Genomic DNA, 16,630 nt, shown 5'->3' with positions numbered 1-16,630 from the left:
GCTGAGCAAGCATCCAGAGAGGGCAACTGTAAGCAACACAGGCTTTACAGAGAGGTAGAGATACAAAACGGCTCATTTATTTAACTTGTGACTATGTAGGTCACAGGTGTCAAACTCCAGTCCTCAAGAGCCACTGTCCTGCCCTTGTGTAGATCAGTTCTCCAGAGTCTTAATGACCTAATTATTCTATTCAGGTGTGGTGCAGCAGAGGCACATCTAAACGTTGCAGGACACCGGCCCTTGAGGACTGGAGTTTGACATCCCTGATGTAGGTTTTCTACATTCGTGCTGCTGTCTCGCCTCATGACGAGTCCTGGTTTGGCAACAGCGGCCTGTGAGGCCATCTGTGTGCTGAAGTGGAGCGTTGGAGTGGCGCTCAACCTGATGTTCCTGATGACATCACTGTTTCAGCAAGGAGAGGGATTTATCAAAGAGGCGACATTGTGTATTTCCCAGGCACAAGATGACATTACATAATCATTACTCTTCAGTTGTTATAAAAAATGTTGTGTATGTCAAACATGACTTGAAGGAAATTTGCAGTTTGACGCTTTGAAATTGGCCTCTGTTTCTTTAAGGAGCTCGTGCTCCTTCTGGGACTCCGCCTTCATCTTGTCATCACAACAATGTGCCTCTGTTATGCCATTTACAACTGTTCTTTGGAGAGTTGGACTAAGTATTTAGTATGATTAACTCAGCAGGTGAGCCGTTCCTCCAGGTGTTTGCTAATTGCTGGAGGACCTGAGTGGGGGAAGAGTGCTATGACATGGAAGATTAGTAAAAACTGTCAGTAAAAATTTTTTCAATAAGAAAGAAATAACTAAGTAAAACTCACCAGTGCCACACCAAACTTGAACCATTCTGAACAAATAAATGTGTGAAGTCAAAAAAAGAACACAGAACATTTTCTGTTTAACCACAGACAAGCAGGCGCAGTTTCCAAAAGCACCTTATTTCACTGTGAAATACAGTGGAGGATGTGTGATTCTGTGGGCCAGTTTCACCATTAATCCTCCTGCACTGTTAAGAGATGGAGTCATTTGGACCCCATGAGTTTTTTAATCTGTGCGCAGTCATAAAAGTTGCGCTTTTACGAGTTTTTTTGTTTTTGTGTGTGTGTGTGGTTTCGGAATTGGCGGTTTGACGGGACAACTCCCCCACTGTCCGACTGACATTTGCGTCACACTAAGACCACAGGAGGGTTAACGGCTCTGGGAGCCTGGGTTAGAAAGCATGGAATCATAAACTCCTTGAAATACCCGAACATTTCAAATAAAGATCATGTCGTCTGGCAGAAAAACCTAATATTTACAACAAATCTATTGGGTGACCCGAAAAGAAGAGAGCGAAAACACACTCACACAAATACATACATACATACTGTACATACATATGGACAAGACATCAAAGAGAAATAAGTGTGACACATCTTAAATCTGAAGACATTATGCCGTACTGTGACAGCAATGCAACGATAAAGGAAACACTTGGAGGGGAAAAAAAATACAAAACTCAGCAGAAAACCCAGCAGAGAACGTCATGGATATTTGAGGTGGGAGAATCAAAGCGACATGAAGTAACAATCTGCCTATTCTGTTCTTCCACAGCCAAATGAAAGACTTCAGAAGTGCTGGAAATGGCCAATGTCTTGCAGAGACCCTCGTTCAAATTGGAGAGCATGGCTGATTCTTCTGAGGCGGGATGCACGCCAAATCCCCCTGATGAATGAACGAAGAAAAAAATTCCTCTGAAGACATCCGAGTTTGCTGTGCCAGGCATTCCTGCAGATTCTCTCGCTAGGACAACCATTCAGACTTTTGGCCCTTTGTCCCGTACGCTACATAAAAGGCTCTGACAGCTTCTTTTTTTCGGGTATTTGAAAATACATAGAATCCGACAATTCCTCATTCTGCTTAGTCTGAGTGTGTCTCAAGTGAAAGAGCTCATCTGAACAGGGGACGTCTGTTCTGACACCAGGAAGCTAGCTTGAGCTGTGTCAGCTGAGGATGTTTCTTACTGTCATGAGAAAGCCAATTAATTAGGATCATCTAGGAATAAATAAATGAACTGTTTCAAGCACAAACCATGCATTTCTTCCTTTTCTGTTCATCTGCTTTGAAAGTTTTCCACAATCCTGCACTGTGTTCTGCCATCCTGCCTGGGGGGGTCAGCCATCCGTAACATAGACTAGTGGAAGGGTCAGCAGGCTGCAGACCACAGAAACACTGGTCCTGTGGGTTCTTGATGGAGGCACAGGAGTGTGTTGCCACAGAGCAATCAGTACTTGTGCAGAGGTCGCGCCATCTGAATCACTACTGTCACCATGAGAAGAAAAAGAAAACTATGAACTCCAGAACCTGTTTTAGGCTTTTGCCCCCTGAAGACCCTGAATTTGAATTACATTTAAAACTTGGGGAAAATCATTTAAATTTGCAGGGGTTGAAAATAAACCTATTTTTCTGCTTTTAAATGCCCTAAACAAGAACTAAACTGTGTTTTATTTAGTAGTTTGGTATTTGTGTACTGTCAGAACATTTTGTTTAAAACCCTGAGAGAAAGTTAAGGGGATTTCTTCTGGTTTAATCCATCTAGCTACAGGTGTTCCTCAGGGATGAGTTCTAAGGTCACCCTTTTTCATTTTATACAACAATCCAGACCAAGGAGCATCAAATGTACATTTTTATGCTAATGGTACTGTGATTTACTCTGCTGGATTCACACAAGATCAGTCTCTTTATCACAATTTATTTAATACTGATCAGTGCAATTCGGCGCTTTCTTCTCTCAATCTATCAAACCGGTTTAAAAAACAAAGATAAAATCCAGTTTCTTCTTTGAGGCTAAGAGAAATCTGCGCTACATTGAGGTCTTTGCTTGATTACAGATTTGTATTTTTTTTACTCTTAAACAGTTTATTTTGAGATTCAGCACAACCTTTAAAGACTTATTACTGTATGTTGTATTGCTAGTGTTGAATGTTCTCTTGGTTAAGTTTTAATTTGCAAAGTCCTTCTCAACATTACACCCAAATATCAAACATCCTATGTCATCCAGAATACAAGACGTTCTTAAATTTACTTAGAAAATGCATTTCTAATATCTGCAGGCTTGTACCGAGTTAAGATAAAAATAATAAATAAAGAAAATGTACTAAATTTTTCTTAAAATCACTTAAAGGAGTCAGATTTAAAGGAAGTTTAAATCTGCTCAAATAACAGGATGTTAATGTTTTGATAAATGAATTTGCTAATAATTATGCTTGACACACTTGGTTCTATTACTTCTATTGTTAATGACATTTTTACTGTGTTTTGTTATGTGTCGGTTGCAGCTTACTGTCGTTTTGACCAACTAATACATTGGCCAGGATGCTCTTGTAATTTTTTTTAAATTCTCATAAGTCCCTTCTGATTAAACACCATATAAAATAAGTCTTGAAATACAATTCTGGGAAAAGAAATGTGAAAGGCAAAATGGAGGTAAAAAGTCCGACCAGTTATAGAAAGGAGTCAGTGAATAACTAAAACAGACTAAGTGGAGAAATTAATGAAAGAAAAGAAGAAAAAAAACAACAAGCTGCTGCCAAGATCACAGGCTGCAGCTTCTCAAGTGACTCAGCCAAGAAAACATTTTTGTCCTCCACTGGTTAGTAATAAAGAGCTGCAGGGGCCCTGGAGACAAAAACAACTCCTGCATACCTGACTTAATTTGCTTTTTCGCTTACCTTACCGGGGTTCCCAAGAATAATCTGATCACTTGATTAGCGCATAATACAATAAAAGCCTGCAGCTCAGGACTCACGTAATATCCATCTAGATGGCTCCGGTGGATCCTGCAGGTCTCTTAAAGCTAAACAAACCCGGTACGCCCCGTGGTGCGCCACGTCTGCATATGCGCGCCACGCAACAATAAGCGTTTTAAATGGGGCAGACTCAGACATTATGCTTACTAAAAGAAGAGCTGGTAGCCAGGCCATGAAGCATTTTACCAATACTGCAGTATCTGTGTGGCTAAAACAAGGCAGGAGCAACTCAAAGACCTTTAATGAGGTTCTCGTTTTCTCAAAAAGTAGTCTTAGTTTCGCTCATATATATTCTAAATGAATAATTTGTGCTCATAGTTTAGATGCCAGAAACAGTTAACCGTATTCTGTCAAAGTTCCTCAACATTTTAATGGGTTAACATTTTCTGCTATGTTGAAGCTTACATTAATATCCCATATGGACCTCAAGTTGTAATTCCATAAAATATCAGAGAATCCACTGAAAACAAGGTTCTGATATAATACAATATATCTTTAATGGACCTAGATCGGATGGACCTCGGAGCAACTTTGCGCGGCCCCTTGATCACAATTTGATTTTCACAGAAAAAGACAAATTCAAATCTTCTTCAAGTAGGAAATGTAAGCTACGCCACAAAATATCCATCTTTCATCAGCCATGTTTTTGCTCTTAATTTAATAGCAAATAGGAACACAAACCTCCATTGACCTTTACTAAAGAGTGGACTCAAAAATTATTAAATTATTAAATTTGGTGGAATCAAGCGAGAGTCACCCTTATCCTGGCGTGGCTGAAACAACATACCCAGAAAAATCCAGATAAAGATGGTCAACCTGAAGCGTTAATTACATTATTTGCTCTTTTTCCTTCCCTTTAACCAAGCAACACCCTTTTCATCTTTTGACTCTATCTACAGTGATCTAAATCATCTTTGTACTAAAATTAGACTGCTTTGCTTGTTTCATTAAAATATGTTTTTAGTTTATTGTTGTACAGGTTAAACAGAAAAAAAACATAGAATAGTTGTTGCAATTTTCACAAGAAAAACATTTTCTGTGTATATTTAAAACTAGAAGGGTATTTTAAAAAGTGCATCCTCCACCAAAGCCGCTATTTGTTTGCTAAGCAAAACCGACATCAATTTACAACTAAATTAAATATGCTCTTTCATTACAAACCCACTCCATAGTGCTGCACACAATTGCTCCATTCCATTCCATTTATTATGCTGTAAAAGTCTCCCAGAGAAGGAGCCACACAGGGATGATGTATAAAAAAGATTTGATTTCAGCCTTTGTAGCAGATATACAATCAAAAGCCCCATATTTAAAAAAAAAAAAAAAAAAGCTGGAATAAATCAGATTCTGCAAGTGGCATTGAATTTACCTACACACTCTCGTTCTGACAAACAAAATGAAGCACTTAACGTTTCCCTCATCAGATGTGACGTAGACCGACGTGTTCTTATGACTTTCAAAAAAGATGGATATAGATTAACGCATTAAACGAACGACAACGTCAATCACATGCTGCGGTTTTCAATTCTAGAGAAAAACAAAGGTTGCGTTTCACTGCAAGCAGTCAAACGTCATCTTTTCTTTTTATGTCAAGATTTTTTAAAATGCCTTTGGAAACAACCTGACAATTTAAACTCGACGTTCCTCAGTGCGGGTGCTGTTGACGCAGCAACACTGGCAGTGCGAAGAGCAGAGTCACTTTACGAGTTTGTTTAAGACTGTAGACAATTATGAGCGACTGCACCCAAAAGAGCTGTAACTCAGAAAGCAATTTTCAAAAGTCAGTCGTTCCGCCGGGCAGAGGCAGATCGTCGCTGTTTGAATATATAAACAAGATATTTAAGAATGCATTATAAAGTGGATCCAAATTTTATGGCGAAAATAAAAAAATGCAATATGCGAGTCCAAAGTGATTGGCTTTCATGAATGAATTGTGAAAATGTCCAAGGATGGAGTCAGACGATTTTTTATTGGTTCTGATCAGTGATCTGTGGGTAAAATACAAAAAAATTTGGATTTCTCCATATTTATTAAATACAATAAAAACTCCAACAATTTTTGGAGAAACAACATATCAACTGTACTTCTTAAAAAATGTAGAATGAATCAAAACTGTCAGCAGGACAGACATAAAAAAAACCCTATAAATCTGTATCGGCTGAGGAAATAAACTTGATCAGTGCATCTCTACACCTAAATAAAGACCAGACCCACCTGGGAACAGAATGTGCTAATGAAGGAAATTTACTAGAAATCATTAGCATAAGCTAATAGTTTGTGGAAAAAGTTGAACAGGAAAAGAAAATACATTATTTTTAACACCAAATTACAAAAAAGCACTGTCATCTGAGATAATGTGAACATTAATTTTAAATTATGGACATTTTTTGTAATCCATTATGAACTGAAATAGCTGAGTTGTTCAGTGTTAAGTGCTTCTAATGTTTTTCAATGACACAACAAAGAAAAAAAAGAAAAAACAAAAATGGCACATTCTTCACTAAGGCTGATTTAGTGTTTCGTAAATTAAACTAAGTAGATTCTAATTTTACTCAGCACCAGCTCTTTGGAAAACCCTAAAAAACATGGAAAAAGCGCGCATTTTATTTTCGACCTAGACGAGAGTCGAATACTTATAGGGTCCGTAACAAAAGGACACCAGGCAGAGCTGTGGTGATTCAGATTTTCACCAGTGGCCGTGAAACCTGCCTCCAACCTCACAATCTGACAAAACTAAATAAACAAATCTCAATTTGATTCCTGCTCTGCTGCGAGCAAGGCTGACAAAGTTATGGCCTTGTTGTTTTCTGTCGGCTGGATCCGATCTTCCCAAAGACGTCTGAAACCAACTGTTGCTAATAAGCAAAAAAAAAAAAAAAAAAGCAAAGGAGAAGAGATGCTTGCTAAGTGAGAACGTCTGCTAACCGAATCTCATCAAAGGTGCTAATTTCTGGATAAGTCCGATTGTTCAAACATGGAAAAAGTGTTCCTTTGTAACGTAATAAAAAGTCATGGATGGAGAGTAATTTTTCATTTTCTTCACGTTCCTCTTGTTCTCTCAAGGTAGTAAAATAAACACAACGGACAAAGTGCAACTCTGTATTCATAAAAGCGGTTGCCTGTATATATATATATATATATATATATATATATATATATATATATACACGCAGTATATATATATGTACGTTTTCACCTGAAATGAGCAAAGTGAGCACGAAGGTGAGAAACCCAATCATAAACAATTCCCGCATGCCGAGATCCTCCGTTCTACATGGCAGTAAAACCTGACGCTCACAGTCGTATTCGAATCAGCGGCGGGAGAGAAGGAGGAGCGGAGGAGACGGGCGACCCGGAGGGTTTGGATGAGGCGCGATTTGCATCCCCCGTCAATTCCCCCGCCATGCATAATTCATCCATTTTTACTGACTGCATGGGAATTCTGGTAGGTGATGGAGTGATACTTCGAAAGAACAAAAGATGACTGTCCTTTTCCTGATTGTCATCGGGACCGGCGCGTACGAGGCGTTCAAAGGACCGCTCCACCGGCCGAACACTCGCCTCCCCGTCTTTGCATACTGATATCTGGGGACGCCATCAATGACATACAGGACATTTACTTAGAATAAATGTTGACTGAACAGCTTAAAGCGTGGCGTAATCTGTCAAAGTGTGGCAGGGACTAATCTAAATAAACGGCAAGGTTGGCGTCCTTGGTAACAGACCTGCTAGGAGTCGACCGAATGTGAGGAGAGGGTGAGGTCGGAGATGAAAAATTGAACCGCAACTTGGAGTAGAATAACACGCTAAGTGTTTTATGTTTCAACTCATGCAACAATACGCCACTGCTACGACTGTGACAAGACAAACTAAGTTCATCAGTTAATGAACAATCATTGAATCTACCTGTCAGAACCAATTCTGACAAATGAAATACTAAATGGGAAATATTTAACCACAGTGAAACTAATGTTAGTTTTTAAGTGACCATTTCTAGATCTTAAACTTTCACATCAGCCTACAGAAAACCAAACATGATTGGGCCCCATTAGTTTCATATTTCAACAACTGCTGCAGCAGCAAACATCCGAAATGTCTTTAGAGAAACAATCTGGATAGCAAAAAAAATACACCAGCGATTTTAAAATACAAAATCTACTACCACTTACAGAGCTGCTGTTGTTATATGTGTCTACAAACAAAAGAGCAATGACAGAAACAAGAGGGATAACAAAGCTGAGGAACCAGCAGAAGACGCTTCGCGTAAGTCACTCTACTTTTTGTCAGTACTTTCCGTTCATTTCCATCTTCTTTCATCACATGCATACAGCTCCAGCAACTCAACTTTCAAGGTTTGTGCTGTGCACCAAAGACTAATAAAACTATTCTTTTAAGGTTCTCCCTTTGTGCCTCTAATTCACTCCGTAGTGTTTGAACCAGCAGCATCGTCTCTCTCCTACATGCCGCCTCAGAGGAGGGAAAGGGAAACGCAAAGAGAACAGAAAGAAAATTCCTCTGATATTCTTCTTAATTGCCACTGTTGTGTTAAAAAAAATAAAAACTCCAAAGAAACGTCTTGAAAATGGTTTTGCTCCACTATCTGTTTGTGTTCTGACGGCAGGAGGCTTTCCGTCCTCTTCAATATGGCCAATGTTTCCCTGATAGTTCAGTATGCTTGCTAATTACCTCCACAGACACCCCAAGAGGGGAGGAGTATTCGCACTGGATGTTATTTTCTAATTAATACAAGGTAGATTAATAAGGTCCATTTTAGCTGGCTCCCTTTGGAGGTCAGAACACTTGCAGACAATCAGAGTCATTAAAGACGTTTAGCTGACGTAGCGTCGCGCTTTGAACCGTCAGCTCGACGGGCTAATGACATTCTCGCTCACGCCACACAGGAGCCTTGCGAATAACAATGTGACAACCTTACATTTAATTTCACTTAAGGCACAAATCCCCATCCAGAGCTGGATTTAGATAAATGGGCCTCATTTCAATCTGTTTTTTTTTTTTTGTTTTTTCGTATTGACCCACCAAGGTATTATACTGCAGAATTGACAAACTAGGGGTGAGGTAAACAAACGCCTTTCTTAATTGGTGAGAATGAAATTTCCCACGTTCAGCGCTATTCTCTCTGCGGACGTTGAGTCACACCGCCAGAGTTAATGAGAGCCAGAGGAGCGAGAGCACACTCTGCCTCGGCTCTTTATTTGGGAAGCTTCCCGTCAGCTGGCGACCCGGCAGCACCGGTCTCCCAGATGAAGCGGCTCTGTTTTCAAATCTAACTCTCTCCCCGCCCCTCCTCCGACGTGAAGCTCTTGGGGGAAGCAGTGGCAGAAAAGCATCGACACCTTGGGGCGCAGGCGCCAGGACAAACCGTTTAGCTTCTTTTTTTTTCTTGGGAGGCCAGAAGCACTGGGAGCAAAAGTGTTAGCACTGCTGCTGATTTTCAAAAACTCGATTGAATGGACCAGAGTCTGCCTGTAGACTAACCGCAGGCTCTTACTGAGTAGTTCTTGTATAAGTGACCCTTAAATATATTTATACAAGAACCCTGAAGTACAACATGAAGACACTGCTGTTACAAAACTCTAGCTATCTTTAGCTAATGTTTGGGGGACCCGTTCCCTCGCTAAGCAGTCCTCTCACATTTGCCAAAGTGGCTGTGAGGTTTTTATTATTATTATTATTAAAACAGGAAGGATTTCTTGTTTTATAAAATATGGGAGAAAAGGTCAATACTGTGTCAGTAGCACTTTTAGCCAAGTCAAGTTTATTTCAATTCAGCAACAAGGCAGTTCAAAGTGCTTTATACTATAAAAATATCAGGTAAGCAATTGGGAGACAAGTAATAGACATTACATTTTGTCAAATGTCATCATCAAAATCATTAAGCCGATATACATCCAATATGTTGATCGATGTTCCAGTGACTACTAATAAAAGGCAGCTCTAAACAGGTGAGGTTTAGCCTTAATTTAAAAGACTTCAGTGTTTCAGCAGTTTTGAAGTTTTGACGTTTGTTCCAGATTAGAGGAGAATGTTAATTGCTCCTCTAGACGACGAGAAGCAAAATATTTTTCCAAGACAAACCGTGAGTACTCCAGATGATCTGCAGTAGATGGTTCTTTTCAGGCTCGACACTTCTCCTTTCAACTTCTTTTCTTATTTTTTTAAAAACTACACACAGCACAAAATATGTCCAATCATGGGAAAACTGGGAACGATTTTCCTGGCTGGGCATTTTGAGTTAACAGATTTGGATTCTGTCTTTTCCAACACATGAAAATTAACAAGCGTTTTCTTTGTTTACAGGACTTTTCAGGCTAACTAATTACAGTTTTTTTGATAACAGCTCATATAATTTTGTGCTCAGTGAGAAACACTGGGCCTTTTATTTTTGCATTGTAATTTGTTTCTGTGCCTGACTTTCTGATCATAGCCTGATAGAAATTTGAAGAGGAAAAGGCTAAAGCAAATGAGGCAGATTAGCAGCGCTTGCTAGCAACCAACAGATTAATCCGGGACATGTTACCGTTAAATATTGTCTTTGCTGCTGGATATTGAGCTGCTAGAATATGATGACAGTCATGAAACTGCCTTATAGCCACAATGTCTTCAGTCAGAGGCCTCTCCAGATTTGTTGCAACACTGACTGCTACCAGAAATCCTTCCTGCAAGAGTTACAGCAACATTTAAAATGCCTTTGGGATGAACTTTTTTTATTTTTTATTGGATTAATATAAATATAATTGCCACAGTCCTGCTGGCCATTGTGATCACAAACCTGCACAATTCTGACTCTCATCTGTCTTTTTCCTTATTACATTTTTCCCCATTGCTTTTTTTCAGCTTCAGGATCTCAGCCAATAATAATACATATATCAAGTGTGAGCATCAACGCCAGTAAAAGACGATCCAACATGCACGGCATGCACCGCACTAGAAATATAATATCTTATCTAAAATTGCATTGAAGTGCTCTGTTTGCAAAAGTGTTATTGCACAACATGGATGTTGCGATAACAACTGTAATTCGATATATTGTGTAACTCTCCTGCCAGGTATGTTTAGTTTTATCTCTGCTGGTGTAGCAGAGAAACTTTCAGGAATGGTGTCAATAAAGTAAAAAAAAATAATTTTCCTGCATAACTGAATAATTGTGAAAGAAAATTTAACAACCATCTTTATAAAATCATTTAGGTGTTAAACTGCACGTATTGATGCAATTTAAATGAGGTTCATACCTTTCCTCCAGCGCTTTGTCTCCAAACATCCAGCGGATGTGTGGTGGGGGGTAACCTGTGGCCACGCACGGCAGCAACACGCCAGCACCCAGCAGCTTGGCCACAGGCGCAGGCTGCACCAGGAACTCCAGCTTCCTCTCCACTCCAGGTTCTTTGGAAAATACAATAAATGTTTAGGGTCAAAACAGAGAGAAAAAAAAGAGAAGTGCGGTTTAAGAATGATTAGTGATAAACTTCAAAAGAAGCCAGCAAGGCTAAATCAAAATGAATTATGTTTCAAGTCCGAGTAACATCAGCAATAACAATGATGTGTTCGTTAACAACCTGAGTCCATTTTTTTATAGGGTACAGCAAACAGCCATAAAGACATAGAACTAGGCCTGTCACAATAAGCAATAAATCAATAAATCACATGATAAATCAAAACGAGTTCAATAATTTGCGTGGTTTATTGTTTTTCTCCTTTCTCTCTCTTTCTATCAAGGACAGTTTTGCTTACAGTGACTTAATAATTCATTTTATTTGTTGTTTCTGTTGTTCTGCTCACTTATTTGGGATGTTTAAAATGTCTTCCAGCTCCAGTGTTAAATGTTAATTACATTTAACACTGTAAAACACTTATTTTGAAAAAAATAAAATTTAAAGTTTATTGATCTCTGAGAATGTGTTCTTGCATCATTATCTGTCTCAAAGAAAAACATGACAGGTTATCGCAATAACTTCTGGGACAATTTATCGTCCAGCAAAACTTGTCATTGTGACAGGCCTACACAGAACTAAACATTCTGTACGTCAATCACTGCCTCCCATTGGAAACGTCTTCTTAGACCCGTTTGGAAAATCTAATTTCCTCAAACGGTTTCACAAGGTCTCTTCTTACACGAATTCATCTATGAGCGAACAAAGGACGTAGAATCCCACAGAGGTCTTATTGAAGTCAGAGTTACGGCCTCCAATATCTCCTCTGTGCCGGTAGGAGGTCTGGCGTTTAACAGCACAGTAAATAAACCTTCTGGAGGGGCAGGAGGAGACCCTGCCTCGCCGGACTTCAGCGTCCCTTTGTAGCAACAAGTGAGTTACTGTTGCATCAATTCAACTTAATAGGAATCAGTCGGCTCCTTTAGCATTAAACCAGTTCTCACCCTGGTTAGACGGACGTCTTCGTGCTAAAAGTAATGAGCAGCATAAAGAAAACACGATGGATTTCTGTAATTAAACAATAAAACTGGAATGTAAGGTTGCAAGGAAGATAAAAAAAAAAACATAAATCAACAAAAGGCTAAACATTTCAATCAGAGAGGATGGGTAAGCACACCAGAAACAGTGACTTTGGTAGAATGGTTGGAAACACAGTATGGTCATTATGTTAACCCATAGAGAGGCTGAGGTCCCTGTAATGTCTTTACCGGTCTACATGCTAACAACTTCAGCAGATAAAGTGACAAATCACGCTTAAAGGATGAAAAACCTTTGATTAGGATGAATCAACTGAAGTGCAAACAACTTGACTGATATTTCTTTTAATTTTATTTTTTTTATGTTTGCCTTTTTTAAGACTTTATAGTTGGTGTTTAGTATTGTTCATAATGTCTTTCAATAACATGTAATTACCTAGTGATATTTTGACATTTTCTGTCAAGTAAAAAACAGTGGGCCCCTGGATGATTGCCCTAGTGCCCACACCAAGGGGATTAGCACGTTTTCTGGAGGAAACCCTGCGTACATCACAGTAAGAAGGATAAAAGTGTCCATTAAGGACCGATTCTCAGAGTTTGACTCCACCTGGGATGGTCTGCAGCGGGGCCTCGTCGCTGGACTTGGAGGAACCCACATTTTCCACGACGCAGCGATAGAGGCCGGCGTCCGTCTCCGAGGCGTTGCTGATAACGAGGGCCCCGCTGGGCAGCTGGATCAACCTGTCACTCAGCTCCAACGCCTCCTTGTCCTTCTCCCAGCGCGTGAACGGAACCAGGTCCGAGTTGACCTCGCACGCCATCACCTGACTGTCCCCGACGTGGACGGAGGCCGGCGACGGCTGGCTGGCGAACCGGGGAATCCCTAAAGGACAGGGAGAAACAGGAAAAACAGGGTGAATGAGATTCATTGTGCACCGAGGGAATCGAGACAGACTTCATTTCCCACTGTTACAGCAACAACTTTCTGAGCGTATTCTGTGTAATTTAACTTTGCAGCAGGGGAGTTCAAGGTGCTTCACTCTGAAAGATTTTGGGTGGCCGAATTCTGGAATTGAGCAAATCGGGAGTAGTGGGTCGCTGCAGATGGATGTTTTTTTTTTCCATCTTTTAGGGCAATTTTGTTTCACAGGAAACAACATCTTCTTAGAAGTGTGGGCACTTTGATTAGGATGAAACAACAGAAGTGTAACGACGGCACTTGACAAAATGTAATGGTTTCATTGTTGACGTATTTTTGTGTTTTTATGAAGCACTTTGAAATGCCTTGTTGCTGAAAGGTCCTATACAAATAAAATTTGATTGATTGATGACTGATTTGAAGTGTGTAAACGTGCAATATAGATTCCCATTTCTCAAAGTTCTTGCATTCATCTTAGTTTTGGAAAAACTAGAACCATAACTATTGACCTGCTTTTGCAGCAATTCTTAGAAGCCAAATAAGAAGACAAAAAATAAATCAACGATTAAAATGTAGAAACGGTTGGCCTGTTTTACACTAAGACAATCTTGCAAGACCCTCCTTATTTTTTTGTATGTACAATGACCTGTTTTCTGTAAAAATAAAACAATAAATTTCAATAAAATTGTAATTTTTTAAGTTTAGAATTGAGCACATGAAATCAAAAAGGCACAAGAAGTTTGTTTTTAAAAATGGAATAAAAAGTTTGACATTTTTGTGGCCCCACATCCTTTCAAATGAATGATTACGGGATTGTAAAGGGTTCCGTAATCATTGCGTCCAAACTTACAGCAAAAAGTTTTTTATACCCTGAGTGTAAACAGTAAACTGTGGGTGGATGGATTGAGAGATGAATAAACGGATATAGATGGATTATAGACGGATAAACAGTGGACAGATGGACATTAAATGGACGGATGGACAAGAAGTGGACGGCTGGATAAACGGACATATAGAAGAAAAGATGGACGGAAGGACAGGTGGGTGGAAGGAAGGATGGATGGAGGGATAAGTTTGCTGAAGAATGGAATCAGAAATAAAGTGTGGAAATATTGTAGCTATTTCCATAACCATTCATATTCAAACTTGTAGGAAACAAACAAAACAAAACAGATGGATCCTTGAACTTGACACAGGATTCCACTCAGGTAGAAATTAATTTAAATAACAAAAACAGAAATATGCTAAAAAATGGAAAACAAATCCCTCAGTTCATATTCAGAACACCGCCCCCAAAACCACGGAGGTCAAGAAGTCAGCGCTGACCTCCTGCAGGCTCATTTAAACGCACTGAAAGCCCTCAAAATAAACAGAAGCAACCACAGCTAATGCTAATTAGCCACGCAGAGACATGGATACACAGCCATTTATAACAAAAAACAAACAAAAAAATTGCATTTGAAGGCATCATCCAACGGTCCTTTAAAACAAACCGCGGCCAGAGAAGAGACCAAACAGTGTGGAAGACGGCAGCAAAAAATAATAATTATAAAAATAAAAACATCCGCCCTCCGTTTATTAGCCAAGCAGAGCCTTTGTTTTGGGAAGTCAAGCAGGCCTCTCAATCAAGTGTGAAAAGAAAACCATGCTGCGTTATTGCCCAAGGAGAGGTTCTTGAGTTTCTGAGCCGGCCGCGGTTGTCTCCTTGGCAACGTGCGCGCGAGAAGCGGCGGCCGCGTTTGGCGGAATGTTCATCTGCTCGCAAATGCAACTTTGTCTCCTGTAACTGTGCTTTCATGCAGGAAGTGATGCTGAGCACTTGCTGAGTGATGATTTGGTGTCTGCACCCCCCAGCATCACCTCCCCCACACCCACAACACCTCTCTGGAGCAGACATCACTCTGAATCCCTGCCAAGAGTGGCTCCAGGGTAAATTACACTTTTAGATAAAGCCCCCCCCCTCACTCTCTCCTGGCTCTGGAGGATGTGTGCAGCTTCTCTGGGCATATCTCAGCGCGGCAGTTTGACTAATATGGGCTTTTCTGATGCCATTGTCTGATAGTTTTGTGTCAGAGCTGCCAATCACCTTGCTGCATAATCGCGCCAGCGAAGAACGACCTGAATTATTTAGACTGGAGACGTTCGCGCTTTTCACCGGATCGAGTTATTGTTCGAGATTAACAGATGCGGCGCGATCCTCGTGTGGATTTAGAACTCGACGGATCCAAAGTTCAAAATAATGATCTGCATTTATTACTGTCACATGTCGTCCCAAACTGTTACTTTTTTTAAATTGAGATTTTAAGGGATGGACCAAGACGATGTAGCATAATCGTAGTTAAGATGAAGTAAACGATGCGGGCTAAAATGCTGGAAAGTGCAGAGTGCCTGTATTCAGGCTACATGGAAAGCGTCTGAAACCATGTTGAATTCTTCATTGGATTTATAACAAGTTTCAAGTCCTGACATAGATTCTCCACTGCATTTATGAGGTCTGAGCTTTGACTGGGCCGTTTGAACACATGACGCATTCTGAGCTGAAACATTCCTTGTAGCTCTGGCTGGATTTTTAGGATCACTTTCCTGTCTCAAAGTAGTATTTTTGTGAAACTCGGGCATAACATGCCCGCAGCATGATACTGCCATCACCATGTTTCACAGTGGGAACTGCAGATCTCTGCAGCTCCTCCGTAGTAAGTATGATCCACTTCTTGTTTGCTACTCTGCTTGAGGTCCTCTTTCACTGGCCTGCGCTGGATTATATTTAGGGGTGTCAGAGTAAAACAGTATGTAAGAAAATTAGAGCTGAAACGATTCCTCGAATGATTCAAGTACCTCGATTATTAAAATTCCTCAAGGAAAATGTATCTGCCTCGAAGCTTCGTTAAATTATGTAGCGCACCGTGTTCTGCCCGGATCATCATTTGTGGTGGGGCAGCGCTCTTACTTCTGCCTATGAGTTGTTGTGAAGTGCTAGCAGCATGGTGTTGACTTGTGCGGCGTTTTGTCAGGGTTTGGGGGACAAATAAGGATTGTTGAGCTTTGCGGTGCGATGGTTGGACTACGACAACTTTTGTGGCGTCAGAATCGCGTTGTCAAGGTTTTGGAGCGAACGGTAGGAATGAGAGAGAAAGAGAGAGAGAGAGATCTGATTCCTCGGATAATCGTAAAAATATTCCATAGAGTACTCGATTACTAAAATATTCTTTTACAACAACCCTAATGCAAATGCATCCTATAATTTTGGGGGTTTTATGTGTGCTTCTTTCCTTCTACTTCACAATTACTTTATGTTAGTCTAGTGCAGTGGTCTGCAACCTGCTGCTCTGCTCTTCGGATCTTCCATAACATTAATAATTTTGTTAAGACGGTGCATAAATCACGACATAATATAAACAAAAATAGATATAACAAATGGAGATCTTAGTAGTTCTTTTGGGGGTTTTTTTGCTTGTTTTTGTTTGGAATAAAATCTGCACTAAAT

At 40.0% G+C, this 16,630-nt stretch overlaps 1 protein-coding gene across 15 annotated transcripts in view; it reads right to left on the bottom strand.

Moving 5' to 3' along the window:
- The window catches only part of neo1a (neogenin 1a), a 204,398-nt gene that overhangs the window by 76,699 nt on the left and 111,069 nt on the right, over positions 1 to 16,630 (bottom strand). For all 15 annotated transcript variants that reach the window (XM_028014609.1, XM_028014608.1, XM_028014596.1 and 12 more), the window contains 2 exons: positions 12,835 to 13,110; positions 11,053 to 11,203 (listed from right to left, as the gene is read on the bottom strand). In XM_028014609.1, the coding sequence (XP_027870410.1) occupies positions 11,053 to 11,203; positions 12,835 to 13,110 (427 nt within the window). The remainder of the gene's footprint in view (positions 1 to 11,052; positions 11,204 to 12,834; positions 13,111 to 16,630) is intronic.

Source organism: Xiphophorus couchianus, chromosome 4, assembly GCF_001444195.1.
Source record: "Xiphophorus couchianus chromosome 4, X_couchianus-1.0, whole genome shotgun sequence".
Classification (NCBI taxonomy): Eukaryota; Metazoa; Chordata; class Actinopteri; order Cyprinodontiformes; family Poeciliidae; genus Xiphophorus; species Xiphophorus couchianus.
This window is presented reverse-complemented; position numbering and strand designations above follow the sequence as displayed.